This window comes from Pagrus major, chromosome 5 (assembly GCF_040436345.1).
Source record: "Pagrus major chromosome 5, Pma_NU_1.0".
Classification (NCBI taxonomy): domain Eukaryota; kingdom Metazoa; phylum Chordata; class Actinopteri; order Spariformes; family Sparidae; genus Pagrus; species Pagrus major.
Genome location: NC_133219.1, coordinates 33,779,458 through 33,792,705, shown reverse-complemented (window position 1 = coordinate 33,792,705; position 13,248 = coordinate 33,779,458). Strand labels below are relative to the sequence as shown.

The 13,248-nt window shown below is 39.6% G+C and overlaps 1 protein-coding gene across 1 annotated transcript in view; it reads left to right on the top strand.

The window, feature by feature from the left end:
- Positions 1-13,248, top strand: part of grid2 (glutamate receptor, ionotropic, delta 2) — a 406,897-nt gene that overhangs the window by 367,825 nt on the left and 25,824 nt on the right. Inside the window, exon 14 of the mRNA XM_073465777.1 lies at positions 8,216-8,382. Coding sequence (XP_073321878.1) covers positions 8,216-8,382 — 167 coding nt within the window. The remainder of the gene's footprint in view (positions 1-8,215; positions 8,383-13,248) is intronic.

Sequence of the window (13,248 nt, the reverse complement as noted above, 5' to 3'; positions counted from 1 at the left end):
GTTGTGAAGAATCCCTGAAAATAGTGTAGTCTTGTTTTAAATGAAAACTCTTCTGGAATTAGGTCATTTTATTTCACAGTTTTTCACTTTAGCTTTTCAAATATTTGAAATATTTTGCCTTGATCCAACCATATCATATCTGATTATGTTCACAGGTACATTGGCTTATATGTTCTTACTTTTTGATTTTATAGTTGTGTTTTGGCAACTCAATGTATCTACTTAAACATTCTCAATTGAATACTACCGTAATGCCACTTTATGACCAACATGAGAAAACAAGACCATCAGCGAGAAGACTGGCTATTTCTGAATGTTGCCACTCAAAAAAAATCTACACTATTTTTAACGGCGCAGTGCTGATGATGATGTGAGGAGTCTCACAGCCTGAGATACAAAGCTGCTCTATAGTCTGGCGGTGCGGCAGCGGAACAGCTGGCTTACTACTCAACATTTTATGTTGGCTTTGCTACCGCGTTCTATCCTGATGTCTGCGTATATTAATGACATTAATTGACATATGAGATAATGTTGATAGCTTAAGATCAACAAAATGACTGTTACTGTGCAACTGAACCCATTTGCTGAAGGATTACATGTAAAACCCAGGTGTGTAAACAGCACTACAACTAAATTTACTTTGTTTCAACGTTGTCATATCACAGTTGTGAATTTTACATAGCCACAAATACATACATCGCTCTTCACCATGCAAAACTTCCTGTATTTAAAGAAGAGAAATAGTAATGCCTATCTGACAGGACTGCTTTGTCTCCACAGGGCCACAGAATCAACAAAAATTAAATTTTGAGTTAGACTTGTAAATACTTGGTTAAGGTCAGGAAAGATGTAACAAGTACTTGGTTGGATAGTGAAAATAAATATCTGCTGATGCGAAGCAGGATAACATTAATGACACAGGAGACAGGGTTTTGGTGAGCAGCTTATCTCATCGGCTAAGACTCATGTAGATGTTCAAATGTTTTAATTTTTTTCCCAGGACTTTGAAATTGCAACTCATTTAATCTAGACTAATTTATCTGGCATCCTCTCCTTCCTAAAATGATCTTAGAATGCTTAGAACATTAACTTGATCAGCTCTTCTTTTCATAATGTCAGAACTGTTGTTTGTTTGTGTTTCAGTGCTCCACTCATTTCCATATCATTTAATCAGCCAAGTATATTTTTTCTTCTTCTTTTCAGTTATTCTAAAACATTTCCATGTTGTGACTGTAATTAATTCAAATGATGTTATACAACATGTTAACATTCGAGTCACAACCCAGTCTGTGTCTTGCTTGAATATTTACAGCTAGTAATAGAAGAAAATGAAGAATAATTGGTTTCTCTTAACTCTTCCCTATTTCCTGTTTTCTGCTCCTTTTGCCTGGCAAAAAAGAACACAAATCAGAGCTGCACTGAAAATAGCACAGGCTTGTGCTTCAGTGGTGTTATGGTTTCATTAAATGAGCTCCGCCATCACAAAAAACCCCTTTAAAACTGATAAACAAGACACGTAGAACATAAACAATGAAGGAGCAACAGAATTAGGTTTATTTTGGGAATTAAACAGCGATGTGAGTGACAGAAAACAGAGGGAGGAGAAGAAAGAGATGCCAAGACGGCTTTAATTCAGTGATTATGGATCTCAACAGGTTGTCCATGTCACATTCATGAGGGACGAAAACAAGAACCAATGCAATGATTAGGATTCATTGGTGGATGTTTGATAGCGTGTGGCTGAGGCGTGCTAATGCGCTTCAGTCGGTGTTTGCATATGATTTTGTGTGTGTGTTTGTGTGTGTGAGACTGTGATTGTTGCCAAAGTGTCTGTCGGTGTGTCTGAGAAAAACAGCTTCTGATAATTAACTTGGCTCAACTAGAGTCACAGCTCTGGACACAGAAAAAAAAAAAGTAGAAGCGCGTACATGAGTACAGTGTCGGTGAGTTATGTGAGGACATACTTGAGATGCAGCAGTTAGTGCCGAGCGAGTGAGGTAAGCGTTGCATGCATATACATACTGCTTGTGCGTGATAACCTAATCTCAAAGCACAGGCGTTTTCAAGCAGGTGAAGACCTCGAACTGCACTCACTTTGTGAAGAGTTCACTTGAGAAACGGCAGGCAAATATAACCACAGTTATTACTGGCATGACTTAAAGACTTGATGGCAGTGCTCAAGTGCACCTGCGTAATGGAAGTTTAGGAAAAGTTCTCCGGATGCTATCTAATGATAATGCGCAATGGAGTGCAACAATTTATCTCTTGTCCCCTAATTGTATGGTGATGTGAGGTCTTATGAAACTGTGAAACGCTGCTTAAAAGGTTTTGTTTAGCACCAAAAATACCTTATCAACACAGCCCACTGGTGAGCTGTATTCATGAAGAGTCTTTTTGGATTTTGTTGATGGAGGCTTTTGTTTGAGGGGCTGAGCGCAGAACATTACAGCGAGAGAGAGGCTGTTCTATCCTATTGTTGGACATCCCCTCCTCTGAGAAAGAGTTACCCTTTTTAGATTTGATCAACGCACCCAGAGGCAATAGCCGGCTATTGAGCAGCGGGGAGAAAAAAAAGACAGTTGTTTGAAAATCATTCATCTCAGCTGAGACAAAAGTTTTCAAGTGAGGTTTTTCTTTTGTGGGTTGACCTTAAGTAAACTCAGAGCAGGAGCTAATAATATTGTCTCTACAGCAGCCTACAAAGAAGCTTTTGTAATGCAATATACATAAATTACAACATGCCAAGTGGAATTTAAAGGGATAGTGTACATTAATCAACATTCAAACAAATGTAAATGCACCCGAATTGGCTTGATGGCTGATTTCATCGGCAGCCCCTTGTGTCTGATGTTAAAGGGAATCCTAGGCTAAATAAGGATAATACAACAACACCGTGATAAAAAAAATATAATGCTAATACAGTTAAATAACATGATTATAGATTATTATCAGTAGAAAACCTGCAGATGAGATTTTGAGCGTGGTGTTGATCTGTGACGATCAGACCAGTTGTCCTTTTTCGACCACCAACCTCTAATGACCCAGGAAATCTCTTATAAGCCCAAAATCACCAATTTATTATCGGCCCTCTGCTGATGTGATACCTGGTGATGCCAATGAAATGATAGCAAAAATACTCCAGCCTCCTCCTGTTCTCCTACAGCTTTGTTTACCTCCGTCTTTTCATACTGTACCGGCGGAAAACTCCCCGGAGTGCTTGCAAAGTCTTGTGGTTTCCCCCTGCAGCCAAATCTCAGTCACTATTTTTACATGTTCAGGAGTAACCTGGTTATGTATAGAGGCATATTGGTGCATGAATATTTCGCCTTGCTTTAATGCCGCACACAGTATTCAGGTTAGACTGTGATCCAATATTTAAACCGCATCGCTGTAAACTATAAACTCATTGCCCTTCTGACCTCTGGCAAGCTGCTCTCATCTGGAAAATGTTAAGATTCGATTTAAATTCTTCAGACAAATGTAATTTGTTGGCTATATTTGATTTTCAAAATATAGTATTCCATTGGCATATTTCATAAATATTTATTTAACTAATCTCTGTTTGTGTTTTTCACTCGGCTGCAATAAAAATGAGCTCCTGCCTCCATGACTATATCAAAATGTCCATGCACCAGAATCCCGCATGTGTTATTACTATTTTCATTTTGAATTGTATTTTAAGAGGCCATATACAAAGTAGTAGGAGTTAGCCAGTACAAGGAACTTTACGTATGTGGTGTACGCATTGTTTTGCTTTTGTTTACCGTCACGCTGTTGCACCAGAGGTGTACAGGAATATTATTTTAAGCGGAAACACGGAGTCTATCTCAGGGTGTCAAAGGTGCTTGTAAATCCTTTAACCTGGATAACACCTTAATTGGAGTAAGGCCGATTGCCCGCCTGTGCTACGCATGCAAATGTGAAACATAAAAGCCTGCCTTGCCTAGATAATCCCGCTGAGTCCTCACCCAACCGGAGAGCTCATCCATCTTGTTTTGCCATTGACCTTACATTTCCTATAGCGACAGACGAAAGGTGGAGTTTCAGTCTCTCTCTACTCTCCTCTACACTGTTCCCTTTTCACTGTTCGGATGTAGACAGGCTGCAGACCTCAGGGATATGAGCTGTGAGTGTCAGACACTTGGAAAGGAGAAGTATTGTTGATAAGTTGGAAAAGAGAGAAAAGAAATGCACTATTATCTTTGAGGCATGCTCAGACTGCTCAGCCCAATAACAGTGTTTTTCAGCTCCAAAGTTCTCATCGGTTGGAAAAGTTGCAAACTTAAACAGGGAGCTGCTTGAACATTCACAATCACGTTTACAATCAGACGTAGCACAGCAACAGAGGCGAGCCGACCTTCAACGCATCGCTTTTATGGTACCTGATTATGATTTTGTCTGAAGTAATTAATCAAACTTGAGCCAATAATAAAAACTGATGCTTTCCATCAGCGTTCTTGTTCTGGGACATAAAATCAAGCGCTCCCTCTTACCAGATACATTGTCTCTGTTTATGTAACAAGGTTGCAGCTGCAGGCGAGGGCATTTCCATTCACAGGCCCCAGCGTCATTTTCATTGTGGGAATTATTCCTTGTTATGTCGTTTTATTCTATGTTTATGGAGTCCAGTTTAATTACATTAAAGTTATGGGATGGCACACTGCGCTTGAAGAAGTCTTGTGACACAAACACCAGCACATCTGAGCCCACCTTCACAAATTAAGTGGCCTCATGTGGGGACCCAAACCCACAGCTGATAAACTATGTAATAGAAACTAATATAGGATTACAGAACCCCATGATAGGAGATAATAGTGAAGAGCTTTACATCCTTTACATCCTGTGCAGTCAAAACAACTGACGCCTGTCTAGCTCAGTCTTTCTCATAATCTCTTTTACCCCTTAGTATTTTAGGCCAGTGCTGTTTATTATAATGTGCAGTACTCTCTCCTTCCCATAAAGAATCAATCAAGTCCAAGTTTTTTTTTTCTATTCTGCTTCTTCTAAAATGGCTCCAAGTAAACACATTAACACATCCAGTCCGTCCTTGCCTCTGAAAGTCATCAGCACGAAGGACATTTAATTTTTTGGCATGTTTTTGTGTTCTTTCACTTAAATTCATGCCGTGATCCAAATGTAAGTAAACATCAAGCCTAAACACCAAAATTCCAAGGACAGGGCCAGAAGTTACTACTCTTTATCACTTTTTAACAACTAAATTTATGTTGTTGGTGTTTTCTTGTTTTTGTCTGATGCTGTCAAAGGTCTTTTGTAAACACAAAAGTAAAATTGGCCTTTGATTTAGTACAACCCTGAAAAGTTGGGACATTGTGTTAAGTCTAAAAGAAAAACAGACTGCAATCAGTTGCAAATAAAATGCGTTGACAGCAGCAGGTTTTCAGAAGTGTTCCCAAGACTATGTAGTAATATCCTTTATACAATCATGTTTTCCATCCTTCCTCAGACTGTGGTGTCAAGCTTTTCTCAATACAAATAGTTTTGCAGGAAACAGCAGCTGCTCACCCTTTTTCTTTGTCTTCCAACTTGGTCATTTCCGGCGGCTGCCCACTAAATTTAAAAATGCGAAAGGCCCTCACTAGTGCCAGGTTAGCCCGTTCTGCGCTACTGTAGAAACACGGCGGTGCAACATGGCGACCTCCGTGGAGGGAGACCTGCTCACTATGTAGATATAATCGGCTCATTCAAACACAACAACTCTTATTTTCCGGTGAATATACACTAATTAAAACATACTTATGAACATTTTTATACTATTTCTGCCAAGTCTGTTCTGCTAGATGCCACTACATATTACACACTGTACCTTTAAGAGCAAGACATCAGATAATAAAGATAAGGCTGTAGAAAACTTTACAAACAGTTATACAAGCATCTATGTTGTTTGGACGCTGACACAGACTGAGACATAGAAACATTGCGTTTCTCCAGAAAAGTTCATGGAATGGTCACTTTTTGTTCCATTGTGAGAATATATATAGTAATCCTAAAAAGCTATGACTAAGCTTATGATAAGCTGAGCTGTAGTTGTGTTTTCAGTGGGCTGACATCAGAGGTCACTGCATACATACTGTGCATAACAATTAATCTCAGCCCTTTTCACCAAAATGTAGTGTGAAAAAAGTGCCCCTTAATGTTCAGTTGTAAGCTGTTGAAACAGATATTTTACTAATTTCCTTCCACAAAGCCCATAATCTTTTCAATTCAAAAGCAATAATGAAAAGCCATAAAATTATTCTTCAAAGTAATAAAGTGCTCTTTCCACTCTTTTTAAGGTTGTAAAGAGCAGAATGAACCATTTTGATGCCCTGCAGTGAATTACTGCGTGCAAACACACATGCAGACACACACTCACGTGCACACAGGCGAGCACACGCCGTACACACTTCAGAGGGTCTACAGACTGTGAAATTACCCAATCAGAGGGTCTTGTCAGTTCTCAGACATTAGTCATCACACATGGGCCTAACTTAGGTGATACACACACACAGGCGTGCGCACTCACTCACGTGCACACAAACACACACAGCCAAGACAGAAGGGCTTGAAAATTTCATAAAGCTCCATTAAAGTTAATGACACACCAAGTCCAAAATAATGTGTGAGAAAAAATGTGCACGTGCATGAGTGTGTGTTCTTGGCGTGTGTGCGGGGGGCGTGTGCGTGTGCCTGTTTGAGTGAATCATCAGACGAGGTGTCAGGATGTGAAGATCGCAGCGAGGTTGTTTATTCTCCACTTTTCATTTTCCTGTGAAAATAAAGATTTATTGAATGTTAACGAGAATCCGTGTTAATAACCGGCACCTTCACTTCTGCAAAACAATCTGCGGTTCTTAGCTTGAGTCACTCTGACCCTCTGGTTCCTGCACAGAGCGTACGTTTTACACACACCTACACTTTGCCCACACATGCCCTTAAAAAACTTGCCCATAAACATGTAAAACATATCCAACATGTACCCACAGTAAAGAGGAGCCACAAGCCATCTCCCTAGAGGGAATGTGAAGCAGTAAAGTTGCTGCAGCAGTTGGTCCAACACTACATTTTAAGGTTAACAATGCAGTGTTGACCATCGTTGTGAAATATCTTTGTTCTGAGGTGAGTTAGTCCTCATAGGCCACCTCCACAGTGTCTGAATGTACTCAACCATTATTCGGCTCATCTACAAAGACACATGAGTGGAGGAGGAGAAGCTTTATAAACATTTCTTCATTTATAAAAGATGAGCTAAGCTATATTTAGAACTATTCCTAACCATTGCCAAAAAATGCATTATAAAGAAATGAAAGTCTGATCTCTCATTGCCGGTTGGATTGTGGGTCTCAGAAGTGAACAGTTGTATATCTTTGGAAAAGATAACGTACTCACTAAGGAACATGATCTATTTTTTCTACAAAGTATGGCAACCTTATACTAACTACATGGATGAATGATTGTCAGCATGGTCCCATACTAGTGTTCTCGTAGTTATTCTTAGTAGTTAAATTTTTATTGTAACTGTTACGTCATAATTTATTTTATCGTCTGTTAATTATTATTGAGACGACTTATGTACAAGGAGCGTTATTGTATTGTCACTGCGTGGCTGTATGTTTTGTTTTTCTATTTAGAGAATATATATATATATATATATATATATATATATATATATATATATATATATATATATATATATATATATATATATATATATATATATATATATATATATATATTCTTAACCATACCTCTCATTCCCCTGTTCTTACAGATGTGATAACCTAGACACTGAATCAAAGACCTTGATATACTGTTATTGTATATATTATGTAATGCAAACAGCTAAATATAGTCAAGGGGAGGGTACAGAAACAGGCTCTGCAAGTAGATATTTCATCAAGGGAAGAGCAATGAAATGCACAAGGAATAGATGCATATAAAATACTCCTGCATGTAAAAGTCTGTGGAACACTGTTTCGACAAAGTGTTGCTCTACATCGGGCAGTGTAATATCGTGTCAACACAGAGATATAGGTCAATATGTAGTGATATATGCCTCCACTTATGTTTGCTTGCCAACTTAAATGACATAATTTTTAAATAGATCGAGGATCTCTTGGAGAATCAGCTCAATAAATCCACCGAATTATGGCCCGAGGTGAAAATGCACCTTTTCTGAACATTGTTAACTCTGTGTAAATGTCTCTCTTTATTCCAGGTGAAATACGGCCGTTTTGGTTTCGTGTGGGATGCAGCAGTGCTGGAGTACGTTGCTAATAATGATGAGGACTGCTCGTTCTACACCGTCAGCAACAACGCACCAGACCGTGGATACGGTATCGCCATGCAGCACGGCAGCCCCTACAGGGACATTTTCTCCCAGAGGTAGGAGTCATAACAGTAGACAGCATTCAGCAGCATCTCTGACTGCGTTTTATTTGTTATTTTAAGGACACGTTTTAGATGCACATCGATGGAAATGCCACTTTTGTTCCATGTTGTTCATCTCAGTCATGTTGTCTTCAGTGTGAGGTTGAGAAATATCCCCTACTTTGAGAAGACTTTTGTAGAAAATGCATAACTTTAGGAGAGGTTGTGAAATTTTTTACTGCTCCGAATTCATTTCAGCCAAATAAAAAATGGCCACTGCCATAAACTTTGCCCCTCTACTTGTTTGAGAACTCTCCTCTGTAGGTCAGAAGTACATAGCAGATTAAACTGCACATCTATCTTCCAGAGAAAATAGGCAAATGGCATTTTCACAATTTTTGTGCAGCACGGTTGTTTAACCTCCGCACAAACCACTGGTTCGCACTGAGGTTAGGCAAGTCTGACAACACCGCCTCACAAATAAGTCAAAAGCAGACAGTGAAGATGTATCCCAACTGATGGCAGCTGTTTATGTTGTTGCTGGAGCACACGGGGTGGGAGGGTTGGGGGTGAGGGGTGGGGGGTGATGTTTGTTCAAAGCATCTCATGGATCAGGAAAAGGAACTGAAGTCATTCATTCATTCACTATTTATGTGGTCCCTTATGACTATTAGGAAGCTTGGTAACCACACAAAGGTCGCTCACTCATCTCCTGTCAGCTGCTGAGCTGCTGTCTGCGCCCTGCTTTACAATGCTGAGTGTCCTTGTTTGTTTGTTTGTTTGCATTCATTTTTAATGCGATGCCGTGGGATATAAACCACATCACCAGACTGCAGGTTCAGTCGTATGAGGTGAAGTGTCTCTGTGAAGGCCACATAAGGGTTGCTTGAATACCAGCTGAGTCGCATGTTGGCTTTATTTGTGAGCAGGCATGAGATCGTTTCAAGAGTAGAGAAAAAACAAAATGTCTAATGCCTTCATTAAGCTGTCATAATTTATTTTATGTAAAATAGTGTGTCAGTGTGTGTGGTAAGAGATGGAAACACATTTTATGTGCACGGGCCGAAATGTGTGAGCTTTACAGAGCGTGTGAGTGACTAGGCCTGTCTGTTTACAGCGCCATATCCGGTGGAGCGTTGCGCTTCAGAATATTGCCTATCATGGCTGTTATTAAAATAAACAGGCAATTAATTGACAGGCCATGTTTCCAATTCCCTCCTATTATTTCGGGGGGGCAATGTCACACTCCTGGGAAGACAGTTTCAAACAGTTTACTCACACTGGTCCCTATGGTTCAAACAAAAACAGACAGAAATTATCAGGAGAAAGAAATAATCACAGGAGGTATAATTGTTTTGTTTTCCTCTCCTGTGATTTTTTAGATTTTTCATCCTGACATGCGTTATTATACGGATTAATGAAGCACAGAGAGGAGTTTTAATAGGAACTGTATTAGCGGTCCATGCTCTGATAGCACACGAAAAATATTTCACTCTGCTTCATTTTCTTTGCTGGCCTGGTCATAGTAAGTCTGGGGACTTGTTGGTGATTATAATTGGACTCGTGTTGACCGGTGCAACTCCATCTCTTCAAAATGAAACGGTAATTTATTTGGTTATATGGTGTTTTTCCTCACACTAACTAGACCAACCACAACTGCACTTGAGCAGAACATGATCAACAATAATACTAGCGAATAAATTGTGGATTACATCGACATTTAGACTGGATTCTGATTTTGTTGAACGCGACTAGTCTTGCTTCTACGGATAAGAGAGGATTTTTGTTTTAATTTTGATAGTAGCAGGAAAAAGTTCGGGTGTCTGAATTATTAAGCAGCCAATCATAATCTCTGTCCAACATGCCCAGAATGCTGTGACGGCACCTTTCCAAAATACTGAGGGGAAATGTTGTGGAACTGGAAGTGTTATTAAGTCTACCAGGCTGCAGTATCTACAGAAATGAGATGGGCATCCTCATCAGTGGATTGCTGTGTGGATCCCATTCACTGAAAGTGGATTTCTAAAGCAGTAACACACATTGTGGGGTGGACAGGAAAAAAGCCAGCCAAAAACCACTAGGGGTAATGGGAGGCATTATGTAAGTAGCTAACATCTGCTTCACTGGCCTAACCCTTCTCAGATGCCAGTACAGGCACATGTGTCAAACACCACCAGTTATAAAAATAGTTACTTGAGCTCCTGTATGACTATATTCTGTCAGGCATTTCTTAAGTCTTTTAAAAATTGATTTTTCTTGTCTTGACAGAAGAAAAATATTGATTACAGCCTCAGGCTTTTTTTGTCTTTGGTTTTAGAAGAACATGTTCAAGTGTATATCAACATTTGTGCAAGGCTTTTGTTTCTGTCCATCACAACGTTTATTCAGATAAATTGCTTTCCATGGGTTTGGATTCCTCCAGCCCAGAAAAACTGCTGAATAAATCGTATGTGCAAGCAGCTTTTCACGACCCATTTTTATGTTTATTGTTAAGGCATACTTAACTGATGTCAACTGTCACATAACTAATGTACTTATTTTAACCCAAAACATGATCTTTCTATTGACCTAAACAAGTAGTTTTGGTGCCTGAACCTAAGTGTCGACTACAAAGGTCCAGTATGTCCAGTATGTTGTATGTCGCTGGTACTCTCTAAAGGTAATAATTTGGAAAAGTGTTAGTGATGACAGATGACATATGATAATAAAGTCGTGACGGAAACTCTTTGGCACTGAGACTCTACAGGGAGATTTTGTAATCAAGGTCCATCTGCCCTTAGCAGCAGCCAAAGGAGTCCAGACACTGGTGGTGGTGGTGGCTGATGACTCTGCTGAGACCGAAAGGCTGATGAGGCTGTAGAAAGATTAGGCTGATGAATCTACGATGATAGGGCGGTGATGGGGAAGTGGAGGGTGTGCAGGACGGCAGCATGACCCAATTTAAGGCAGGAAGAGAAACATTTCAAAAGGATCAGTAGCAAGATGGTAGGCTGAAGAACAGAGAGCAGCTGATGTCTTACTTAACAGCCCTAGACGATGACAGCAAGGTTATTTGTTATTTTGTGAGTCATTGGCAATCGACCCGTCTTATCACTGTTTTTTAGGGCAGAATTCAGACTGGACTTGCTATTGTTTTCAAATAAAGCCCCATGAAGTACTTAGAAAGGTGTCCCACAAGGATCAATATTGGGTCTCCATGTGTTTACTCTCTCTATTTATAATGGTAATTTTCCAGCTGGCATTTACGCTGATGATGCCATCTTGTATTGCACCAACTCCATCATACACCAAGGCTTCCCCATGCTTGTTTTAAAGTCCAAATCAACAAAACGTTTGCATATCACACCTGTTGATTCACCCACTCCTACCCGTGCCCTCAGTGGTAATCTAGTTGATATAGTACAGCATTGTAAGGCAACAGGAAGTTGTTGCAATATCAGATTGTGCCACAATAACTCATGTGGAAATCATTGCTCATAAATGACAAATTCTAATGCTCCGTTTCCCTTCTGAAAACTGAGAAAGAAAACAAACACAATCCATTTATGCTGAATAATGGGTTATGTGCACCTTACTATCATAATTTCTTCCAATTCAGTTTGAAGTTAGAGGCAACCGTTCCTCTGAGAGACTTTAAAGATTTACTTGATGATATGTTTTTGATTGTTTGAATCAGTGTTTTAATTAATTTTGTTTTAAGTCGCTTTTGCAAAAGATCTCAATCTCAATTAATTTTCATTACTTGATAATAAAAAGAAAAGAAAGACAAGACTTAGATTTAGGCTGTAATACTATAAAGAGAACACAAGCATGTGAGATGATACATTGATGTGGCAGCGATCGATAAAGATCTAAATGCTGATGGTGTGGTGTAATTGGAGAGGGAATCTGCAACTTCAGAAGAGTACTGTGTGTGTGTGTGTGTGTGTGTGTGTGTGTGTGTGTGTGTGTGTGTGTGTGTGTGTGTGTGTGTGTGTGTGTGTGTGTGTGTGTGTGTGTGTGTGTGTGAGTGAGTGTGTGCATTCTGCATACTTAAGGAGTGTTTACTATCTGCAGGTCCCTCGAGGTGATGTGAGAGATGAAAAATAATTTATTTGCTTTGACACTTTGGAGAGAAAGCGAGAAGGGCAGTATCTGTAGAAAAAGACAGACTGCTACAAATTCATCCCTTTTTTTACCACTTTGTTTGTTATGAAGAAGCCATTGCCAGAACACAAGTGCAGCACCACTCTCTGTCTGTGTGTCTGTATGTGTGTGTGCGGATCTGAGTCTATTTGTCGGCTCTGTCGAACAAATAATGTACGGCTGTGTATGCGCTTGCATGTGTGTGGGTTCTGCCGTGCTGTGATTGATGGAGACAGCCTGCAGATTTACCAGAGTCAGAAAACAGTAGCGTAAAGGGCCAGTTCGCTAATTTAAACTGACAGCTACTGACAAGTTGTTTTGAAGTGCTGAAGGGGTAAGATTGTGGAGAAAAAAAATAAGCCCTCTCTCCCAGGCATATATTATTTTTGTCTGTTTGAGTCTGCAAGCATTGATGTGAAAATTTTCAAATAGAAGATTTAATCCATTGCAGATGGACATCTTGAGGGTGCTGCAGTCTAAGAAGATAAGCTGCGGGCCAGACATTTTATTGTGCATACTGAACACGATTACGTTTTACATCTCGATTGCAAGATAGATGAGGTGCCTCTTTGTTAGCGATTATGGTCAGGGCTGCAGAATTTAAAGTGTGCAGTGTAGTGAGTGCAACAAATTCAATGGAAGTAGATGATAAATGTCAGTAGGAATAAACAGTTCAGAGGAAATGAATTATATGCTCATTAGTATGATTACACAGTGCAGTGTTATTTAAATAATAATTCCACTCTTCAGTTTAGG